Here is a 25,525-nt window from a genome sequence, read left to right as displayed (position 1 = left end):
TGATACAACGCTTAAGACACAGACTTTAATCTGTAGAGCAGTGGAGCATTAAATGTGCGATCAGCGAAGTGATATTGCACTTTGGTGAAACATTTCAACTCCACCGGAGGCACAATGAAGTGACAAGGGAGGCTCTTAAGCAACAAACCAACAGTACCAGACTGATTCCTCAGCCAGCGATGACGGGCAACCATGTGTCTTCACTATATGTACGTCAAAGAGCTCAGAGTTTGGAGGAATTTCAAGTACTTGTTCTCAAGGACTGGATGTTTCTGACCACACTTTCATGGAAAAAGCACATCTGGGCTAATGTTTCTTCCTCAGGCTCATCTCTGAGTCAATACCTTGTCTATTGCTCTTTTGGTATTTATGACACATATTGCCAGCAATTTTAATCAAAAGGTTCTCAAGGGGAATGCAATACACAACACCTAAGCACATTTGTACTACAACCTACTGCACAGGTCGCCGCTGCTTACCACAAATTAAAACAACAGTTATTTGCCTTTCAAGCTGGCAGTAAATCAGGATGTGATAGATTTGTTTTTTACCGAATACCACTGGATATTTAAAAAACACACATTCTCCACCCACACTCACTGTTTTGGTTTAAAAGACTCGCTTAAATCTCTCTCAACAGTGCCCTTCATCAGAGCTGGCTTTAATTATACCCACACACTCCTATTAGAAAAAAAAGGAAATTCTGATTCCTATCTTTAATTCCTAATTGTGACCGCTTTGCCCGTGTGTATGGACTGTAAGTGACTTTGCACTTGCAGTCTGCAGAGATTCCGAAAACACAAGCAGTCCTACCAGTTATCTTACACTATGACCATAATTTAAAAGTGATGGTATAATAGAGCGAAGCATCAACAAAGGGAAGAAAGGATCGGAATACTTTTACAAACATTCTTTGTTTTATGAGGCAACCAAGCAAACTAACCCAACACAGATTTCACAATATCATGACCGAAACCAAAACAGCTCTCTTGATTTTCCTCATGTAAAGCAGCATTAGATGCCTCCTCCTCGCCGCGATTATGCCGCGACTGAAGCTGCCGTCACCTTTCGCATACTAACATCAGGCACTTTTGACATACTTGTAATTCTCACTTTGTCACATCTGACAGCAGAGCTATTCCTCTGTTCCTACGCTTGAGGCACGTTTCTGCTCAGAGTCATTTGAGACACATAAACACACAGACAGACACACAAAAACTTTAATGAACAGCAATACTTCAAGCATCTCCATCGCTGCAATCATTAAAAATTACACAATGCGCCCACAGAGCGAGCGAGTGTGTGTGGGTGGACACAGTACACTGTTTTTATTAATCATCAAAACCTCCGTAGGTTGATAGATGATACAAGTGTTAATTAATTTCTCATAAATATACAGGGGAAGATTATCATTGATAAAGTGCAAAACATTTCACACAAAACAATCCAAGAGTGCGGCATTTCATACTAGGTCAACCTCAGGGGGATTTCACATCAGTAACACTGAAATATTTTCATCACCGCTATTGCCTGTTTTTGACTGCATCTGCAGCATAAGAAGATATTTTAATACTGCTGTGCCTGAGAGCTATTCTGAATTTAATGAGGAGGAATTATTTGGCTTCTTCCTAGGTATGATAATAGTTACACGTTACTGTTATTACAAAAACACATCTGAGCTGTGCCAAGCCTTTAAAAACAACAACAACAAACTCACCTTCCAATTTAACAGAGGGAGAGGAGAGCGAAAGAGATAAAAATCAGTAAACACAGCAAAGCCCAGCAGCAAGAGCAACAATTTCAAATTTTCACTGGTGCTGTGTTTGGTGAGAGTACCTGTATCAGGAACTTGCTCTGACTACTAACACACAGAAAATCACTGTAATACAAGGCTATTAGAGCATGGCCCGAGTAAAAAGCAGGGATTAAGCCGACCTGTTTCTAAAAGAGGTCTAACAACAGTCCCCCTGAGGTACAACCGACTCATCTCCAGGTCCTCGACAGCTTCTTGTAAACAGCTCTTTCTTTCCAACAGCACCTTGATTGACTCTGCTCGAAGCGTTTTTTAAAGAGCAAGCTTGCCCAAATTACACACACAAAGAAGCTTAGCCCATTATTGGTTTTTTTTGATGTCTCTATTTTTGTCTGTGTAAATTTTTTTAAAACCTAATTCAGAGGAGGTGAAAAGAGGTTCACTTATCCTCTCCTTTTTATTAGGATAATAGAAAAATGATTTAAATTAACAACATTAAATTGGAGACAATGTCAATATTATTATCTATGTAAAATATTCACTCTTCGAGGGAAATATCCAACTCCTTAGCTTCTAAGTGCTCAGCTATGTTTGCCATTTAGTGGGAAATTAGTAGAATAAAGTGAGTGCACAGACACAACTCATAGGGCTGGGTGGGTCATTCCTGGTAATCCCCTTCATATTTCACACAGCCAGTTGAATAAATGTTAACATGGAAATCTTTTTTTTTTTATTGGCGAAGCAAGTCAAACACATGTGTACTGACCAAACACTGACAGTTGTTATTATATATGAAATGTAAAAAGCTAGAAGGAACAAACAAAAACAGCCATTTCGTTCATTTCATTATCTTGTTCATATCTTTAGAATCTATACTTAAAGAAAAACTAAAAGAGAAGTCAGGGACGAGTTTTAAACAGGTCCGGGCGGAAACGACGTAGGGAGGAGGTGAATGGAGGCTTCTAAGAACTGAAGTTTTTATTTTCTTTGCACGTTATTGATAATGACAACTATTTACAGACCATAAAGTAATTAAGACAATTTACAAATAAAAAAGGGCGTGTGGGTTGTTGAACCTGTCGGAATTGGGTGTACTGTATACTGTGACTTATTTTGCTGTTGTGAGTCAACATTAACGCAACAACCTAAGCCCCAAAACAAGTTTTCACTGGAACTTATCCTACAGTTGGTCTGCCAATTATCCCAAGGATACACAGCCATGGCTGGAAGACTCCCAGTTCAGAGTATTTTTCATACTTTTAATTTTTCTGTGTTGTTATGGGCTGGGGTCAGAGAAAAATCTAACTTGCTCTCTCTAATGTGCGCTTAATGTTAGTGCGATTATGTTAATATATTCACAATGCAAAGATGGGAATCCGTGTGAGATTTTTACCAGACCTCCTCTTCGTTTCCAACAACTCTGACATCCCGTTCCAGTCTATTCCCCCAATCCTATCATTTCCTATACAAACACCGCATTATATCGGCTACAGTCTGTTTTTATTTCCCTCAAAGACGATTCCCCTTAGCTAGCTGACTGACAGCTGTGTGTGTATGCATCATTATCTCCTTCACAGAGCCTGTCTGTTGCCATAGCCTGTGGCAGACCTCAATCACACAGTATTAGAAATGACTTCGGTTTCTGCAGAGTGCCCTGCTTTTGCCTGCTGCAGGTGAGCCACACATTATATGAGCCAGCCAGATATAAGTGAACTAGAATATCTGTAACTACAAACGTGTTAAATCAGATACTTGTGTTTATCTGATTTAGCCAGCAGAACATGACAAGACATAATCAGATGCTGATAATATTCCTGTTCCTGGAAGTAGAGGTTATGGAGGCCAATTAAATGGAAGAGAAAATTAGAAATAAAATGTTCTATGAAGCATCCTACACCTACCGAGAAGCAGATCGGGTCTGCGTGTTTTATCAAAAAGAAACAGTTGTCATCTTTTTGTCACATAAACTCATTTTTTAAAATTGTCTATGTAGGTGCAATTTACTAAAAGCTTAAAAGGAAGAGTGCAGTGTTTAATCTGAATTTAGCTGATGTTTTAAATGCTGGTCAGGTCTGCAGTGTTAGTCTGTGGTTTCAGCATACAGTCAGGTAATAAGATCCACAACAGAGGGCCTATGCTAATGCCTTTTTAGACAGTGCACAGTAGATAAATCACGTTTATAGATTGATATCCTCCTCTATGGCCTCTGTGAATATAACAAGATTGCCTCCAATTGCATCTAAATATGAGCTTTACGCATGCAAACACACTGCATAATAAAATACCGCGCACACAGATATGGAATAAAGAGTCTCGCTTGCCATTTCAAACTACAGCCCACCACACTGGCTATTATCTGGTGTTTATTTTCTAATATGTGACTATACTGTAAAATGCTCTTTCTTTCTGTTAATCCTGACAATTTGTCAAATTTAAATCCAGCAGCAGTGCGCAGAACACATCAATTGAAAGTTAAATTAATTTTGTCCCCCCCTCCTTCTGCTGCCTGTTTTTGACTTTCTCCCACTCTCCTGCTTCTCCTATCTATTTCTCTTTCCTTTCTCTAATAAGTATGTGAGCGGTGGCAAATGTAATTACAAAGGGGTGGGGTTGGGAGGGGGTGCGTGTGTGTGTGTGTGTGGTGGTGGTGGTGGTGGTGGTGGGGGGGGGGGGGCTGCTATGCATACACAACAAAACGCAACATTAAAAAGCTATTATCAGAAAAAAGAACATTTTGGCAGATATATGGCGGGGGGCAGATCTCGCCATATGTTTGCGGAGATGGGGACAACAAGTCAGGTAGTAATTATCAATCATCATCAGGAGAAACTGTCAAAAACGCTAGGCCGGGCACGCTCTGACTAGTGTTGCCATGGAGACAAGCCCACATCCCTCTAAGTGTGTGTTTACCAGGACATTAAAAATACTCTCCCATATTTTTATCTCACACTTATAAAATCATGTAAATCGTTCTCTTGGCCTGCAGAGTCATGAGGGCTCAGTGTGTGTGTGTGTGTGTGTGTGTGTGTGTGTGTGTGTGTGTGTGTGTGTGTGTGTGTGTGTGTGTGTGTTAAAGATTTCCTGACAAGTCTCAGGAGATTTTTAAGGGATAAAACTGAGGAAAAATAATTCAGTTAAGGTTAGGGGTTTTGGTGGTACACCAATTTCCCTGTCTTGGGTTTTGGCATTTTAGGGGTTACAATTAGCAGATGTAAATGGAATATTCTCACCATAGTAATGAAAAAAGAAAGTGTGTGTATGTGTATGTGTATTTGCCAGTAATGAGCTCATTTTTGCAACCATACTGTTGCTGTACACAGACTCTCTATTCAGACTGTCACTATTCATATTCCTCAGCCTAGCAGAGAGGACATTCTCCCAAACCATCATGACTTTGTCAGTTTAAATTTTACATATTTCATTCTCTCTTTTGCATAGCCTACTTCAGTCCCCCCCCCTTTACATGCACTGCATGCCTTTAAATCAAATGTCACTACTTGCTACACAGGCTATTCATTCCCAGAACAGTGCAAGTGTGACTTTTCGCAGAATCACACATGAGGAATGTTTCTGGAGCGTTTCCAAGCATTTCTATCGACAGTGGTTCCTTCAGATGACACTTTTCATGTGAACTCAATCCATTACCCTTTAGAAATCGGGATTTATTTTCACTTAAAGCCAGCTCTGAAAATTAAATACATAAGCAAGTAAACATAAAAGCAATTTAGGGGAAACTGGTGTAAGTGCATCGTGAATTTTCCTGCTTTATTATGGCAGTCATTTTGAAAAAAAAGGAGTAGTGTTCTTAATTCATTATTTGTGCGCCGTTGTGCATGCTCCCCCTGGGGAGAAGCAACATTACTCTTTCATCAGATCAAATGAAGCGAAGCCGTGCCGTTCCAGGAAGAGCCAATTAAACAGTTCAAAGAAGTTTATTATTGCGATGGATTATGAAATCATTCTCATCGGATTCATTGGGGTGTGTGTTTCAACAGGGGTGTGAATGTGTGTACTTTAGCACTGCGCAAACTCATAAAGGCTGTCGACTCAAGCTTTCCATTTACAAAGTAAATAGGGAATTATGTTACAGTGTTACATGTTTTACAAGGGAAATCTCACAAACTTAATTTATAGTCAAAATAAGCCGTAATTACAGGAAGAAACTCTTTCCTTCTCGTTTCTTCCTTCACTCTTTCCTTTTTCTCTTTCATTTTATCCACCTCATGTGATTGCCTCATGATGGCAGCGTCACCTGTTAAGTACTTATTAACAGTGGGTTTAATCTTAACCCAGCGCCCCTGACTGACACATATGCTGAGGAATGCAATGACCTCTGACCCCGGTGAACCAAATAATTTGATTTATCTCAAGACCCATATGCACAGTATAAATTTTATGCATGGTATATATTAAAAAAAAGAACTGATACTGGCTCAAATCCAGCAAGGCACAATGTCTTTCTGGTCTCTCTGTGTTGATTTAAACTGTAATAAGTCATAACGCAGTTTTTCTGTCAGGACAAAAACACTACAGCACAATAAAAGCTGTAAATATCTGACAAGTGAACATGTCACCTCAGCTTTTTACTGTGCCAAAGTGTTGGCAAGAGCTCTTAATGGCCATTGTTCCAGGAGAGGAAATTAAAAAATAAATCCCTTTTTGCAAAGAAATGTTAAGAGGACGCAGAGGGACTGCCCCAAATACACACACCCCTGTTGTTCCAAGAGTGGCAAATGTAAAACAGAGTCAAAGTTACATAATGTGGAGGATTTGCTAAAAACGGGATAACGTTCAAACGCTTCCACATCATTGATACTGACAGACTGCAGCAACAACTCAGTAGGAGTGGGGCTCTAAAAAAAAAAATACAGTATTTCAATTTGGCTTTTGGAGGGAGGGAGAGGGAGATAGACAGAGGGAGGGAAGGGGGGGAGGGAGAGAGAAAGAGAGGGAGAGATGAAAGGGAGCAGTGGATAAGCTTCAAGGCTTATCCTATTCATTACTGGAGGAAAAAAAAATCGTAGCATCGACCTATAAATAAATGAATGCCAGGATAAACACGAAGCCCATACATCAATAAAACATATGTATTCTAATAGATCACGCTCTAGTTACACTTGATGGGATCGAGTCAGCCAATGAGCCCAATCATAGGGACTTTATCATTCTGCAAAGCTACGCAGCATTAGGCCGTGGTGATTATAAATAATCATCATTCTCATAACAAAATAGACCAATAGATACTTTCATCTTTGTTCTCTTTTTCTTTTCCTTGTTTATATGCTACTGTGTTTAAGGCATTCAAATTAATTCTCAAATCTACAAACAAACAAACAAACAAAGAAAAGGAAAACAGGACAAGTTATCGCCTCTCTTTGTATTTTCTTTTTAGTAAATAGTTGCATATTCATAAGAAAAAAAATTAACACATTTGTAAACAAATGTCTAAAACTGCAGCCAGCACCGCCTCTGTTTAAGCACTCTCCTTTCCAAGAAACATCTGGGTCACTTTGAACAAAAAAAAGAAAAGAAAAAAAATCTGGAAACATCAATCACATTCACCGCATAGTGTATAATCCTCACTTTGCTGCTGTCGTGTATCAGCGGTGCAACAATGATTTTTGACGTCACTAAAAGTTACACAAGCCTTTTTTAGGGAAACAGCCGGCAACAAGTCTCCACCTACACAGAGATATTGAACACTTAAACCTGACTAAAAGGCTGCATTCAGGACGTGTTTCCACACCGGAGCCTGACTCTGTAAACAGCGTTTTCAGTTACACGTATGAGTCAGACTTGCTCACCCCAGGTTGCAACATGCTATTCTGTACATTTATATTAGGGAATTTCAGAAGTTGTATCACATCTCACATCTGGCGTTTATGAAAATCTGACTCTCAGTGTGTTGTTTTTATCACATTTAACTCACAATAAACCGATTTATCAATTGAGCCATTACGAATGAGGTCAAGCTAACCTCCTCAGCTCAAGTGTAACGTAATACATAAAAAGCATTGCATTTTATTTAAGAAAAAAAAGTTAAAAATAAATCGTTTATAAACTTAGAAGAGCTCGAGGAGGTGCTTTTTCATGTGTGCATTAAATATAATTTATTTACCAGATTTTTCCCTTTAATTCCTGGAAGCTGTCAACATGAAGACAATTGCACATACATGTTGCAACATACTTGTTATTGGCAATCATTTGCACTGAGCATTTCATCACTTTATTATTATTTTTTCCACTGTTAACATCTTGTGGTTCTGCTATTACAAGTAGGAGCCAGTCTGAAGTCATTCTTTTGTGATGCGTTCAAAGACGCTACGACATCCAATGTGTAAGACTCTGCCCCCTCTTAAAACACTCCATTCAAAAATTACAATGTGCTGACAGGAAAAGTTCACCTGGAAAAAACCGCAGAGGGAAAAGCATAATAAGAACTTAGACTGATTTAAAATAGTTTAAGGCGGGTTAACTTTGAAATCTTGGATGTCAGAGTTTCCATAAATGCAGCAAAAAGGGGAGATTTCCAGACAATCACTCCTTGCAGCTGCAATAACATGTGATGACAGCATGAAAATGAGATGGTGACTAAATATTTCACTATAGGATCAACTGCATAAAAGAAATTTTATGCTTCTACAAACCAATTTTCATTGTCACTGCATTGAAATCAAATTTATGTTTTGTCAGTATATGTCTGTTGATACAGACCTCATATTTCATGACAGATTAACAGCTTACGAGGATTTCCGCTGAAATGATAGCAGCCCTTTGCTGTTTATCAACCATTCAGCATTTGATTGATGTGCATTTCTATCATCTTTGTGGAAAATTACTGACTACATTAAAATATAAGCATTCAACTATGAGGAGCAGGTGACAGTTTCCCACTCATTATGCGTAAATCTTCACCACATATAAGAGCCAGAAGTAGCATGAGTGTAGGGGCAAACCCAGGGCACAAAACAAGAACCGCCCCCATGCTCAGTGGTTATGATGTGCTTTGAACTATATGTCATTGATGCACTCAAAAATGAAGCAAATGAATTGGTATAATGCTGAAGTAAGACATGAATGTCCTTTTTTCTCCAAATATCCTCCATCAGCTCCTTCGCTGACAAACCTTTTGCACTGGAAATAAAAGCTAAGCTTGTTCCCCAAAGCTACTTATTTATCTATGTTACATTTTGCTATTAATAGATAAGTAGTAATGCAAAGCCATATGTGTAGAGTTGCTGTGTTGCTGATGACATAAGAGGGATAATACAAAACAATTGTGCCTTACACGATAGAGAAGTGCTAATGCTACCGATGCCAGCGGAGGAAAGTGGTTTTAGTTAAAATAGCACAGTGGCATTTATTCTGCCGTGCATACCATACACATTAGATACGATGAAACACAAGCCTAGTATATATTAAAGCTATATGTGAGTAATTTAGGTGCTAATAAAGTAAAAATATACAACTTTCACATCTTACACAAGGACATTGCAATGTGCGTTGTCATGTGTAAGTGATCTTTCACCAGATGTTCACTTTGTTTTTATATACAGTTCATGTCCTGATTATGAAATGTGACTATACAGCCACAGCATGTCCTCTGTCCTCCTCTAAAATCCTCCTCTACGGCCTCTGTATACCATGACATATGGACAATGAAAAATTCATGGGCCGTGGTTAACACAAATCTGCAGAGGAGATAGCAAAACATGAGCTTAGCAAGCAATTTGCCTATTACATTGACAGACGGAGCTGTCGTGGGACGATATTGGCATATGCATATTTCATCTAATCAGATTTCATGTTTAAAGAGCAGCGAGAAAGTGGTTCAAGTTGTGGAAACAATGACATCATGCTGTATGTTCATCTAGTGACCCAGCCCAATCAAGCTAGAAGGACTCAATGTTTTCAAAGATTGTATCTCAAAAAGCACAGGTTCAGGATTTTAGGCTGTTTACTTACTATAGATTCACTCATTTTTTTCCCTCCGTGTATGTCAGCATCAGTTCAGTTCAAATGTTTCTTTTGTTCCTGTCAAACACAGACACCACTGACTCTGACATGCAGAAAAACCTCTTAAAAGCACACAAAGCTCAACTAAATTCAGCCACAGATGCATTAAACCAGCGCTCATGCACCGCAGTACAAAAATAGATTGTAAAATATTGTGTGTGATTGGTGCATCTGGACAGCATTAATATATTGAAGCAATAAATTGTTTTTTTATACTCCTCCCACCCTGGAGGATTACAAAAAAAGAAAAAGGGATTCCAAAGGATTGCAATGAAAATGTTTCTTTTTGATAAAAATCAAATCAGCAATGACTGAGATGTATTTCAAAGAAAAACAAAGCTGATAATAAAATATATAGATTCTGTGCCAAGACCTGGAGCATATAGGATAAATGTGAGCAAGCCAGAGAAGGAGGAGGAAGAGGGTAACTCCTCTCAACTGCTTTGCCTCAAAAAAGTGATTGCCTCACTAACTCTCAGAATACTGTTGATTTAAGCAATGTGCACACCAGGAGTGTTAGGTTTCTGGAGGTGGGTGGGAGGGTGGGGGGGGGGGGGGGGGGTGGAGAAGGGAGCGGAGAGGAAGGTCAGCAGTTTGGAAGCATAACTTGAGAATCCGAGAAACCGGGAAAAAATGGTGCTTGTAATATTTTCCAAAACAGACGGCCATCTTGTTTAAATATATCATATACAGCACCTCTAGGTTGAGTTTACAAATGTTTATGTTATTGCCTTGTAGCACATACTGCGTCCCTGCCAAATTAATGTGAGTAATACTCAACATAACCAGGACAGCTAATAACAAATACCTGACCCTTGTCATCTGTCATTCAGCGCTATTTATGGCTTTTTCTCAAGGCATTTTATTCCAGCACAGTCTGTCATTACTCTTAGCTTTATATAAGAGATCGTTTTTCTTTGAGTGTGTCAGTAAGCACACAATAAGTAAAAATATCTGCACTGGCAACGTTTAATGCATAACTTAAATTTCCTGTCGTACGACTGTGCAGTGTTAATATTACATTCCTCCTGGCAAGAAATTAAATTGGGGACACAAAGTAGCATGGGTATAATCAATCCACGTTGGCAGAGAATGCATGATAATTATAAACAAAATCTGTGTCATTCCCCACGAGGAAAGCAGCTGCAGGGGTGACAGGCGATGCTGAACATGAATATGGATCACAGGACTAAAGATCTGGTAACTGACGCAACCCCGGTTTTGCTCGAGCTGGCTCAAAAGCAGGGACGCTGGTAGTGACGTGGATGAAAAAAAAAAACACGAGCTTGGATTGAGTCCGATGAAGAACGTTTCTGATTAATGTCGTTAATACACCAGGAATAACTCTGCACCATCTCCGCACCTTAGTGAACTCCAAGCAAACGCAGAAGAAATGAAAGCCATTATATAGACAACAGCAGCCCAAGTACGCTAATGTTTCATTATCATCTCTTTAAATGCAGATAAATGAGAATGAGAGTGCACTGAACATGCTCAAATAAAACGACATATGCTGCTTATTAAATAATCATCCCCTACATGATTATGTTGTACATGCACATATTGTAGTGCTCTGTTGAATCCGTAACCAGGATGCCAAGAATAGACTGGATTTCACCACCATCTGACGGCTGCATTTCACACACTTCTATACCAAAAGGCTCAGTTAAACTCTTTTATTTTGCCCTCTCGTCTTCTTTACCTCCTGAGGTAGCTTGACACACTTTCATGAATTAGCCTAGACAAGATGGACAGCTATTACAGCTGCCACAGCAGATTTAGCTGAATCCAAAAGGTCAGAATTAGCATTGAGAGAAGCACAGGAAGAAAAAGTCCTAAAATTGTTCCCCGGATCAATTTCTAACATTTTAATATTTCACAGCAGCACAGTATTCCTTCTTACGTGTCCACTGTGCTAGTATTTATCGTAATAAAGGTGGATTTAATATGGCGTTTATAGCTGCTTTTTCATATGGAGCCTATAAATGGGAGAAGAACTTTACTCAGCAGCTGTGTATATGTGCAAAAACCCATGCGTGTGTGTTTAGGCCTACAAGTAAGACACCCTTGAGGCTTTAACTCACCTGCCAGAGTGAAGAAAATTACTTAGCTCTGCTGTTTTGAAACAAATCACAATCAAGTCTCCTAGCAGCAATTCCAGCAGAAATAAAGCTCTGCTTCAAAACTAGTAAACCCTTAAGTGAAGAACATTAGAAATCTGGTTGCCTTAGTCAAAAAAATAGTGGAATTCCTTTAGGCTATGAAAATAAACCTTTAGCTTAAATGTGGCTCACAGAGGAATGGTATTATTGAGCCAAGTGAATGAGCAACAGCCGCCACAGGATGTTAGCGTTACTATTCATAACTTATTTTTCCTATGCCTAAAACCGTTTTCCCTTCTGGTCTCACCTCTGCTGCTCTCTTAAAATGCAATTACCTACTGGCAAATTTACAGGAAAAGAAAAACAATGACTTTTGACCAGAGGAGTCGTTAATGTGAATGTCAAACCGATGCTGCACAAGAACCCGCTGAGCAACCGAGCAGAGGAAATATATAGAGAGAGATGAATCACTTTAATCCTTTGTTTTAGACCAACTCTGGGTTTAATACATGGATTCAAGAGAGGCAAGGAAAGCGGATTGAATGGCAGACAGACATGTTCCAGCACTTCAAGACTCTTCTCCGGAAACGCTGAATGCTTTCCATAGGTGTGACTGATGAGGATGTTTGAACAGTAGACACTAAATAAACGCAAATATACTGAAAATATGTCAGAAAGCAAAAGGTGATTCCTGATTCCTCTCTTGGTTCTAATTATGTAACGTAAACTAAAAAAGCATTGATCAAAAGTACATTTGGTTTCAAAGTAAAGGGCAAACACAGGAAACAAACAAGGGAGTGACGTGTTATGAAGACAAATCACAGCTTTGAAAAACATAAAACGTTATTATTTTTATATTTATTTAATTATAAACCAAGTCAGGTAACAGGTATAATAAAAGGTGTTGAAAAACTTTTTTTGGTATCAATATCAATCCAATCCTCTCTTAAACAACTAAGCTTTTAGTGATATATTAGTGGATACAGCATACTATGTGACGAATACGCCCTAACAGCAGGGATCTCGGTTATGCAACACAATTTCTGTCATTTAACTTTTTTAGCTTTTTTAGGGAACTTTTAGTATAATTTCTGATTTGTCAGCACCATTCAAACATTCATACTCTTATATATTCATTGCATAATAAACTGCACAGTTGCACTCGTCTGTTTTGCTTTTTCCTCCTCAAGCATAACTCCACAAACCTGACAAGATGACAGCATCGGTGACAGGTCTCACTCATGTTCTTGCTAACATTTACTCGACTTACACGGCTCTGGTGATTGCTCTCTTTATGGCACGTCACTCAAAGCGTTGTTAAGCATTTGCTCGACAGTTTAGGCAAATGGGCTGCGTTTAACTGTTTGTTTGTCTTTTTATTTGATATTCACTCCAGTGATTTTGGCGGGTGTTGTGCCAATACAAACACCAACTACTGGTCCAGCTCGGCCCTAATTTTACATTTTCAAGAAAAAAACTAAATAAAATCTAGTTATTTAAAAGTTAAATAGCATTCCAGTGTCCTAACACGTCGTACTATGTGAGAGAAAGAGATCTGAATCAATGCAGCAGAGCCGAAGGTGCGGTCTTATTCTCCTTTGTGCCAAAATCTGGCACCGACATTACCCGCATTCAAATTAGCCACTGACAGTTTGGAAATGTGGGTCTGTTATGTTAATGGCAGTTAGCGTCATGAAGCAAATTCACAGAAAGATAAGCTCAGTTTGTTTTAACTCCACGCCCCCAGATGTGCTTTTGTCACTTTCAAAATTCACATTCAACAAGTCAACTGAAGTGATTTCACTTTAATGTTCAAACTCAGCCTATTGAAAAATTCCTTGTCAGAAAGCCAAGCAGGGCTGTTTTTCTCAGCTCCTATATTTTTTTCACAGCACAACAGTATTTGGCATGGGAACCAGAATAATTCACTGGCTCTGTTTTTCTTTGTCCTCTGATGGACTTCGTTTTGATAGGCAGCCCTTAACAAGTGAAAATATTAAATGAACTAAAGTACTTTTTCACCATTTCACAATTTTCACACAATGGAACTAAATTACTTGGCCCAAAATGCCAATTTCCCACTAAAAGCAGACTTGAACAAATGGTCTAGGTAACCAAAATGACATAATTGGGAGTTTGAGATGAACCGTACTGTGAGAATGAGTTTTAAGAGCACGCGTATGTTCAAAGATCAGGACATGATGAGTTTGATGTTTCATGGGCCAACACTCAAAGTTCCATAAACTGGCACTATAATAGCTGCTGGCATTCAAGATGAGCTAATATGATAATGTATCTAAAGGCTACAATCAAATCTCCAGCTGCCACACTCACCAAACTCGTCGCAGATGCTCTCATTCTGCAGCAGGGTGGGGTGTTCGAAGGTGTCCCGGCAGTACAGGATCCTCGTGCTTCCATCCAACGCAGCAATGCCGCCCAGCGCCAGCACCGTGTGGTCTATGAGCAGAGAGGACGGCTGCTCTCTGAGCCGTGCCAAAACGGAACGGTAACGACAATACTGAGGGTAACTGAGGACTAAAACCTTGCGCCCATCTTCTTCCTGGCCTGGAAAACACAACAAAAAGGCACGGAGTTAGAAGGGCCACAGAGGTTACACATACTTTAATTTGACATTGAACTGTAACTGTTTTGCTTTTTTCAAGTGCCCCTCTAAGAGTTGTAGAGAAGGGCAGCACTTAATTTTTACAGAACACATCCACTCTTCCATTTCTCTTCGGCTTTTATGATTTCATTCTAGCTCATCGATCATTATTCGGCTACTTTTATATTCAAGCACATCTACTGCCAGTGTGCTGTGAATATGAAATTATCTGTAATCTCAGACTTTGTCCTAATGAAATTTTATTTGATTCACAATAAAACCAAGGAGGATCAATATGTAAACCAGCAGAACAAACTTAATACTTTATTTTGTTTCAAGAATTTGTGAAAGGTGCCACATCTGCACTGTTTTCAGACGGACAGGTGTCCCTTGCGAGCTGGTATCTCATCACAGGGATTTCGCTGTGTGTATCAGGAAATGCATCGAATTAAGGAAGCAAGATTCTCTAACGCTGCTGTTTCATTGTGACTTTAAATAGTCTTCATGAAAGTTTCACATCCTTTCCTTGTAGTAATAATACACTTCAGCAAACTGACAGGATGACTTTCATGAGTGCAAACATATGACGTTGCCGGGCGGCATGTTCGAAATGCATGACATGCATAGCTGCTTGGGTGACAAGAGGAATGTCAAAACAACTCCAGATGCCTTCTTTTAACAAGCAAGTTCAAGGATGGGAATTCTCAAACAGCAATTTAAACAAGGCTGGTGTGAATCAGTGTTTGCAGGTATCTGTGTACAGCCACTTGCTGATAAATGTGAATTTGTTATTTATATAACAATCTCAAAAAAAAAAAAAAAATCACGGTTTGTCGCCTTGCTTCAAAAGCTACACTCACTGTTTCACACAGGTAATAGCAAACCCTCCCACTGGAGCCAGACTTTACTTTTGTGTGATTAACATTCCATTTACAGTGTGTAAGTTTGACTAATGCATTATCACCTGTGACAACTGACTGGCAGAGAAACCTCTACTGTTATTTGGAGAACCTCAGGACAGGAAGTGCACACTGAGCTGATACAATAAACTGCCATAAATCCCAGGAAGATATGCTGATAGACAGTCGGACAGTTAATATTATACTGGCACCGTGTAAGAACCTAACCAAGAGACTAGCCTGCTTTTAACTTTCGACTTCTGACAATGGTGCTAGATGATTGTTAAAGGCTCAACAGAGGTTTCACAATTCACCCTGAGGGTGCATGACTGTGCGTATGCAATTTCAGTGCAGCCCATCAAAAAGTTGTTTAAATATTCAAGTCTCGACCTGAGCGCCGGGGCAACAGACAGAATGCCATTCCCAGCTAATAAAATACCATAAAGACACCGTTGAACAAAAACAACTGAAAGTGTACAATGACACAGAAAGATAAAAATGTAACATAAAGTCATACGAATACAGAGCTCCGTGTCAGAAAGATGACAACTTATTACAGGAAAAGGAAACCACTAGAACCACATATATATGTAGGGTTTGATATGATGTGCTCTGAAACGTGCACTGAGTTTTATTTATATTTGTTATGTGTTTATGGCCTTTCTCCTTCATAATGATGCCTGAGTAATCGCTTATATGTTGATGTTATGCAACTAGGGTGTTGAGGTTACAGGTTACTGGCAGTGATTAAAATGACAGTTTTAATGTTTAATTAGAACAGAATGTATCTCCTGCCACCCACATATCAGATATATGATAATCCTTAACTAATTACATGCCCGGTTAATGTTTATTCAGCAGGAGAGGGTTAAGGAAGGCACTTCAGTAAAGAAATATTGCTGTAAATATCGGCCAAGCTGAAGCCATGAGAGAAGCATTTCCTGCTTTTTAAAAACGTATATATATCTTGTGTTTCCTGTTGGACTACTTCGCAGAAACTGCATGCTCTAGTAAATCTGTCATGAGAACCTACTCCTTTACAAACAACAAATGGAAATGATCTGAATATACACAGAAGCTCTGGCACTGAATCAACTACTTTGTGTAATATAACATCATCAGGGCTGACCACGGACATGCAAATGTTTTCGGTGAACTGCATGCACAGTACTAGTAATTGCAACAAAACATTTGGGCACGAGTGTTGCTCTCTTTCACCAGAATAAACAGGTGCTATGAAGTGTGCTCAGTGCACATGACACACTGGAAACAACTCCTTGGCACTCCAAGCGCCGGCAGTGGTTTTAGATGCAACTATCAACAGTACTATCAGAGCAAGTCCATACAAAATATTTTTTATTTTTATGAATAAACTGGAGAATTCTTTTTACACAAAGGCTGCCTGCCAGATCTGAAAAAGAAAGTCAGCCACATCAGCAATAAATCTGTAAAGTTATATTGCGTGTACCTTTATGGGGGGGGGGGGGGGGGCTACTTAAAAAAGCAACAAAAAAGAATAGCTAAGAGTAGGTTAAAATGAATGTCAACCTGAATGTGAAATGACTCACTTTAATCTCTGTAAACCGAACTTTAAGCTAGCTCTTGTGAAGTCTGAGCTTGCACAACACTGAACTTCATACGCGGTTTTCTGTTCCAAACAATGAACTAGGTATGCCAATTATAGCCACTTTCATTTCAACTTTTCAAATGCCAAAGTATACATTTTCTAATGTCCTCATTTTTTCTGAGCAGCAGAGCTAAATAAAGCTAAATGAATTACCCTGCTACCACAAAACGAGCAAATTCAAGAAACTGCAACTGCTGAATTTTCACTCACTTGGTGTAACAGTAGCGTTTAGAAAAACAGTAAAACTGATTCTAACTAACAATTTCAACTCTAAGATAATATGACAAATGAATATGAGGTAATGTTAAATTGATAATTTCAATAAGTCCAGGGTGTACCCGCCTCTTGACCCATCAGAGTTGGGATAGCTGGCAGACCGTGAGTAATTGCATAAGCGTGAAAAAATGGAGGCATAGTAAAAGCTCACATGTTGTAACCCTGTAATTATAGAGTACAATCATAAAAAAATGACCTAGAACAAAGAACAATACTAGATAATGATCTGACATAAGCCAATCATAAAGCACACAGATAATATGCAAGTGCTTTGTTTCTTAAAAGCAAACACAATTCTGTAAACGTCAGATTTTTCCGACTCACTCATTTTAATAGGCTGTTGTTTGCAGTAAGGTCTTAATACTATTCTAGCTTACTAACCAGACTACAAGGTTCCACAGCTGATGAAGTAGAGTCAAGCAGTTTGAAACACGATTTTTATATGAATTATTAACCACCCTGTCTACTTTTACAAAGCCCTTGGACATGACATTCATGGGAATTTCTGCTGGTGAGTTAATATTTCAGGGGGAGGCTAACTAGCAAGCTTTTCACCTTGCCTTGCTACAGACAGTTTTAAACAGATTTTAAAAATGCATTTTCCCTTTTGTGGTGGTATTTTCTGAAGCTGCAGGCTGATAAAAATCACTGAAATGTGCAGCAGAAGCAGGACAGGAAGGACTCTATTCATAACATATTTACAACAGCTGCATTCCCAACAATTAGCGTAATTAGTTCCACTGTACTCCAACATGCGGACCACCTCAAAAGAAATTATTAAAACCATTCAGCCACTCCACTCACACATATATTCACATGCTACAAAGTCGCTACAAAGCCCACAAATGTATGAACACACATTTTACTGCATACATATCCCACAGCAGTCACACACATTTATCCAAGATTGCGGCATTTGTCATTCGCAATTACAGCTCAGAGGTAGAGCAGGCTTTGTTTCCAAATGTCAGGGATTTTATTGTAAGCGGTCACCGTCAGAGCTGCTCTTTCTCCCGAGGACCCTCACAGCATTTCACTTGATTAGATTCAATTTGGAGTGAGAGCCGCAGGGCATTAATAACTGTACAAAGGTGTTGTAAAGTATGCATGTCAGTGTGCGCGCGCGTGTTGGTGCGTATAATGCACATTGAGTGCAAACACACTTTAAAAATTCCTTTTGTTCTTGCAGCCCGTCCTTATCTTAATGTAAGCGTCCTAATTGGTTGGGGCTGTGGCTGTATCACTGGAGAGCTGAAGACACTGTGAGAACATTATGCAATTTGTTTCTCTCTCTGAGGACCTCTTTTCTATTTTCTCTTTCTGTCTCTCTGTCCTTTCCTAGTGGTAGTATGGCGTGTTGATCAAACAGCTGCGGTGCGGCAGATTATTTTCAGAACATGCTGTAAAGCTTCTGACCTCATAAACTACAATAGTGTCAGGGTCATAACTGCTCTGTAGGACAGCTGATAATATAACCACTCAGTCAGAGCAGCACAAAATAAATTCCAATACTTTACAGTACACAGTAAAGTGAAAAGGAATACTAATCATTAAATATTACATCCCCTGTGGTGCTTTTAAAACACGTATTACACTTAAAGGGGCACTCAGCTTATTTTCACCTCCCTGTAGCCTGCTGTATCATCTGCTGTGACTCTGGAGGAGCTTTCTAAAGTTTCAAAATATAATGCTGATGATGTCATCGTGCTAGCATTAACGTTATCTAAGCTTGGACCAGCACTTTTCAAATATATAACTGAAAAAGTGCGGCATATAAAAGATGTGGGGGTAAACAAGCCAAGAAGGCCCTAATCAGAGAGGCTATTGAGTTGCATTACTGGAGCTCAACTCATAGCGAGGAATAAAAGGCAGAATATTTTGGCATCTCATGCTTGAATTATGACTTATCTGGTTGGCTATTGTTTCCAATGTGGAGTCAGTGTTAGTCGGTACAGTCACCACTACTTAAGAAATATGTCTGGTCTCCCTTTTCCATCCACCGGAATGCTGCACAATCAGATAAAATCTACCATCTCCACTCCCCGCATCCCTGCTGTTATCGCTGGATTTGAGCTGATTCTCAGTCTTGTGATCACTTTGCATGCGAGGCCCATTTCTATTACTTATGAATGTATATATTCTAAGTAGCACATCTCTTCATGGTACTATTTGATGGATAGGAATCCTTTAGTGTACATAATACCTTTGCATAGTGCTATATACCAAATATAATCAAAGGAATTCACTATATATATATATATATATATATATATATATATATATATATATATATATATATATATATATTAGGGGTGCAATGATACACAAAATTCACGGTTCGGTTCGGTTCGATACTTTGGTGTCACGGTTCGATATTTTTTCGATACAAAAAAAAATGTTCATGCCTTTTTAATTTGTCATTTATTAAAATTATAAATATATATTTTAACACAAAAGTACAGTTTTTAAATTTAACCCTAACCCTTGTGCGTGTTGTTTTTTAGCTCGTCATATTGCAGCCACAGAAATTCTTTTGTCCATGAAACCATAAAGCTGCACTTTCTTTTTGCCTTATAGTCTGATTTGTCATAACTTCTCCGTTTTGTGGTAAGCTTTTCTTTGGCTGTCACTTCTTCACCCTGACCTGTCTTATTTGGCTCAGCAGAACTAAAATATATATCTGTCTGTGAAGGTTCTCAGTCATCCAGGTCATCGTAGTGAAATATATATCCTGCCGCACTCACATAAGCTCAGCGATTCTCTGCGCGATCAACCTCTCACATGTTTAAGCTGCGGGAGATTTCACTTGTCATGTTTGCATAGTAAGCTAACAATTAATAAGATGTCAGAGGAATTGGTGCACAAATTATCATCACTCACAGATCAGTGCTGTCGCTCTCTATACACAGTTCGCGCGATTGCAAAGTGAAAGCAAAAAAACAAGCGCAAATTCAAACACGATTTCAATATGTCACATATTGACAGTGGCTCACCCAATGACATAATTACCCAGCTACATTTCTGAAAGAATGCAAAAGCATTGACATATATTTTTCCTTCCTACAATAGCCCGACAGGCAGGGCAGAGATAGCCCCGGGACATCGGGCTAGCGATATTGCGAGCCCTGTATCTGATTGAGGAATCACTCATCTTTGGAAAAGAGAGTTTATTACAGAGAAATGTCTCTTTCCAAAATAAAAGCTATACTATCCGCTTCTTCTGGGCTATATTCTCAGCAGCATATTAAACATATCAGGTCTCCATAAGGAGAATCCTGTGCTAACAGCTGTCTAAATGACTCGGCTAAAGTTTGTAGCATGCATGCTTGTTGTTTTTGTCTTTGCACTAGGATGATGTCGGTGTAAATGTGCAGTCATATTCGTTGTGTTCCCACTAGTGCTTTCAGGTTAATCTCGTTGAAATAACCTTAACGCCACAACACAGCAAATCTCCGTTAACGAGCTACCCTATACAGAGGGGCTAGACGGCCAACACGTTAACGAGCTAACTGCGCTAACACACTAGCTCCCACCCATGTAATTGAGCATTGCATGGCACATCCAACATACTGTTTTACTTTAGTCCATGACTCGCTTACCTTCAGGGTCATACGTCACATGAAAACCAAAATAATTCCAAACGCCAGATCTGAATGAGGGTGGGGAGGTCCACTTCTGTCTCGCTAGCTTGCCCTGCGCTCTTCCTTCTGACCATGCTGTCTGTGTTGAGTGCTCAGTGAATCTGCGTTCGACTACTCCGCCTAGGCTGCACTCTCGAGCCTAGGCGGAGTAGTCAAATGCAGATTCACTGAGCGCTCAACACAGACAGCATCGTCAGAAGGAAAGTTGATAAAATAAATTACAAATTTTGTATTGTTCTTTTTTTTTCTCCCCTTTGGTTTTCTTTCTTTCTCTCCCCCTCTTTCTTTCATTCTTTCCCCCTGTCCTATCCCACAGTCATGTCTGTCCCGTTTGCAACTGAAAATAAAATAAATTCATAATTATAATAAAGGTCAATCAAATGGACCAATATGATGATCCACTTAAAATAAATCCTCTTGGCATCTTTCTTGGCCTCAAGACAACAATTCTGATGGCTATAGATCCAAACGGGACACAAAAAAAAAAAAAAAAAAAAAAAAATTGAAAAAAATTGTATTGTTCGATACATATGCGTACTGAACCGAAAGCACTGTATCAAACGGTTCAATATCGATACGAATATCGTTGCACCCCTAATATATATATATATATATATATATATATATATATATATATATATATATATATATATATATATATATATATATATATATATATATATATATATATATAAATTGTTGTGGAAGTTTATGTGGAAGATTCAGCAATTCAACTTAGTTAAGGAGTCATAAAGAGAATACTTCTTCTCCTTTTGATTTGAGCTGTCCAAGAGACTGCTAAAAAACCTTGATCCATTTTCTCATGGCTTTCTGTTACGGTACTACCGAGAATAGCATTAATACAAGCTAATTCAACAACTCCATAGACTTGTCTCTGGTATGCAAGGCCTCCAGAAGAAAATCAATTCAAAAATGTACTAATGCAAAAGAAGAGCTTTTATTAACATATGTCTATAGTTTGATATTCAGTCTTGCAGAAAAAGTTTGCTCAAGCTGTAGACACTTCAAGGATGACTGAGTTACTAAAGCAAAAAGTGCATTACAGTAATTTAATCAGGATGTGACAAAAGCATGGATGGGTTTCACTCTGTGTTGAGATGACAAGATTGGGCTGATCTTTAAAATATTCCCGAGATTAAAGAAGCATGACTGAAACATTTCTGTAATATGCAAATAAAAATGCGAGCTGGAGTCAGTCTTTTTTTTTTTTTCAGACACAGGCATTACACAACTACAGCAAGAGTTCGGGAATTGTGCAACAGGGTGAGGGCTGGTGATTAAAATGTATGTTTTAGCTTTGAGCCATCGAACCTCTAATGTCAGGAAGACAATTATACAAGAAAGTCTGCAATACTCATTTGTGGGCTGGAATACTTTAAAAATGACATCAGTCAGGAAGCATAACATTAACAAATGTTTCTCCCTTTATTTTTCTATCATGGGAACATTTTAGAGTTTCAGGTATACAAGCAGGACTGCATGCAGTGAGTCCATACATTATGTTAATGGTGTCATGACCCACGTAAATAATAAGACAGATGATGCACAAATGAAAGGGAACCGAAATGGGGAGCAAAGCACAAAAAGTGAACAAACTGAGAAGTTGCAGTGCACAGTTTTCTTTTTATACTTTTGGTTTGAACATGTGAAATAAAACAACTGTACACCAGATGTAGTATTTCCTTTTTAAAGGGCCGGAACACAAGATTTGATAGTCCTGATTTCCTGGCTTATCGGCAGCCGCTGTTCTTTATTCAACAAATAAAATGGAAAAACAAATGAGACTCAACTTGCAGGGTAAAGTTGCTGATAATTCATTTGGAAATCCATCACAGAGAACAAATGAAATATCTGCTTTGATGGTGCATTCAAGGAAATGCGTAAATCTGAGAGCCTGCCAAACAGCAACTTTTTAATGTGAAGCATGATAGAAAGAATGAATGTCATCTTTTTTGCAACATCTGTGTCTGCCTCCTGTCAGAGGTAGACACAAAAGTTGATTTCCTCTCAGAATCACTCATCTATGACATGCTTTTGGAAACCCACTCATCTTTCATAGACATCCAGCTCACCGAATTTCCCTTGAATACATCATTGCGATTTAAAACCTAAAATTACTCAACTTCTTTTTGCACTAATGACAGCAAGGTCTTATGAGTTGTGCTATATGGTATGTCAGCTGTACCGGTATGCCAGTTATGGTGTCTTGCATGACGTGAATTGTTCAAATACAGCTATAGTCATACATCTACTCCACCCACAGTGACATCGAGCCAGGTGAGTCAAGGAAGGACTTAAAGGTGTTTCATCTGACTTAAGAACAATTTGTACCACAAGGTTCGCAAGAATAGATTGTTTTCAAAGCTGCACTTCACAGCTCAGCTGTGGAAACATTAAAATAAGACAGTGGCAACAAAAAGTTGCATTACATCTAACCGAAAAGTGGAACAGAGAGCCTGTTAAGTGCTAATTCTCTAGCCCTGTGCCAAATTCTCTGTTAACAGAGTCTGTGTGCAGAATACATATTATTGTGGGTGTGTGGTTTTATTTGTGCTTTATTTCTCATTTTATGATGACATTTAAAGGTTTTAAATTCTACAAACAGAACAATGAACTGTTGGGAACCTATATAAAGACCCACTTATAAAGAGATATTGTACAAACTTTTGGTCACACCAAATAGTATGACTTTCTATTTCTTTTATAAGCATTATAAAATGGCATTTACATATTAGTTAATATGTGCGATGATGTGCTGCACGACATGTTTAATGAACATATTTAATAAAACAACTATCTAGAGCATACAGTAGCTCTAATGAGGTAGTGTGTAAAGTAAAAATAAGGGTTTTTACTTCTACCACAGCATAATAAAAGCAACATGTAGTAATCCATGTGCATAAAAAGGGATGAAAGGAGATTATACTGTGGTCCCACTGTACAGGAATAAGTATGATGAGAAGAAGCTCAGCCACTATAACATATTTTGTGTAATTACACCAAATGAAGAATTTCTCTTTAATAACAAGCATGATAAACGAGTCATCATAATCAAAATCTCAGAAATGCTGCATTCAACAAGAAACTCATTAGTTGAGGTTGAAGCAGCTGCTCTGGCAGATGAAACATCATTGATATCATTGAATTTCAAAACCAGCAAAATAAATTTCAAAACCAGCAAAATAAAAGGGTGATCTATTTGCTGCATCTTTGAGCTCCTCTGCTTTTCATTGGATAATTTCTGTAGCGGCTTTGAAAGTTGGGAATAAAACTAGTTGTAATACGAGGGTTGTTGACAGTTAAAAGCAGATCCGTGCTAGCTAATTAAAAACCAAATGCTACTCATGTAAACTGTGTCATTTACATTCAACCAAGCTTAAAAATATTCAAACTGCCCACAAGCTCTGACAAGATCTTTCAAGCAAGTGTGCTCATTTCTCTTGTCACAGACAAGCAGAAAGAAGCTGAAAACCATTACTCTCATGCTCTCTGTCACCCGCTGTAGTCCTTAAATCACTCACTCTGCTCAAATTTGCTGTTGTCAACATTTCCACATTATCTGCTCGGCCAAGGAATTTACTGGATCCCCCTGCTGCTTTTGTGGGGTTGGCGAGAAATGGCAAGGCATGTAACCCAGAGCCAATAATGTCACTTTCATATTTGATTTTTTTTTTCCTTCCTTTTTTAATCCCACGGTAACACCAAAACAAGCCCAAAAACTTAAAATATAGGGACAAGTGAGGCTGCGGTGAAGAAAGGGGGCAGAAAATAAGTAGGGAAAGTAAAGAAAAGTAGGTTCTTGTTTGGTATTCTCCCTCCATGCTGTGGGCTCTCTTCTCTGTGCTCTGTATTGATCTTCGAAACTGCCCTGTTTCCATTTAGCCTCTTCTCATAATATATAACACAGCTCTGATTTATTCACCTCCTTTCTCTCTCCTACTTTTCAATGAGGGGACATGACACTGAGAGACAGCAGGCGCCCGATCTGGCTGTTGGTTTCAGGTTATTGAAACCTGACCAAATAAAGAGAGAACGGCATCTGTCAATGACACCAAATGGAAATGATGTGTGGGGGGCATCACATTTACACTACAGGCAACCTCATGTTTTCAATGAAGACAGAATTACATAAAACAATGAAATAAATTCGTTGAATTTGCATGATTCATCGCCTATCCAATCTGTGAATGACTACACTATCTGGGATAAAACAAAATGTGCTAGAACATTTTGCTAATTGCAACCTAGTCTGTGCAGTAAACAAAATCACATTAATCACACCGGGGATGCAGCAGCATCAATAAATCACTATAGTAGAGTAAAACAAAGCAAAGCCATCACACAGACACTAACGCACAGTTTATTTTCTTTAAAGGGAGTAAAATTGAAACAATATTTCAAATTTGTTTAATGGATTTGCACAAAATAACAAACTGTGTTTGCAAATGACTCAGTGGCCGTCCATCATCAACATTGCATCAGTCACACACACTGACTCGCCTCTCCCCTGCTCATTATATCAGCTGCAAGCTGTGCTCTCACAGACAAATGCACACAATGTACACAGCATACGTTCTGCCTTTTAGAT

The 25,525-nt window shown here is 38.8% G+C and overlaps 1 protein-coding gene across 1 annotated transcript in view; it reads right to left on the bottom strand.

Annotated features, from left to right (window-relative positions):
* The window catches only part of arid5b (AT-rich interaction domain 5B), a 78,090-nt gene that overhangs the window by 28,371 nt on the left and 24,194 nt on the right, over positions 1 to 25,525 (bottom strand). Inside the window, exon 4 of the mRNA XM_080869270.1 lies at positions 14,206 to 14,436. Coding sequence (XP_080725396.1) covers positions 14,206 to 14,436 — 231 coding nt within the window. The remainder of the gene's footprint in view (positions 1 to 14,205; positions 14,437 to 25,525) is intronic.

The sequence above is a fragment of the Rhamphochromis sp. 'chilingali' genome (assembly GCF_963969265.1).
Source record: "Rhamphochromis sp. 'chilingali' genome assembly, chromosome: 20".
Taxonomy (NCBI): domain Eukaryota; kingdom Metazoa; phylum Chordata; class Actinopteri; order Cichliformes; family Cichlidae; genus Rhamphochromis; species Rhamphochromis sp. 'chilingali'.
This window is presented reverse-complemented; position numbering and strand designations above follow the sequence as displayed.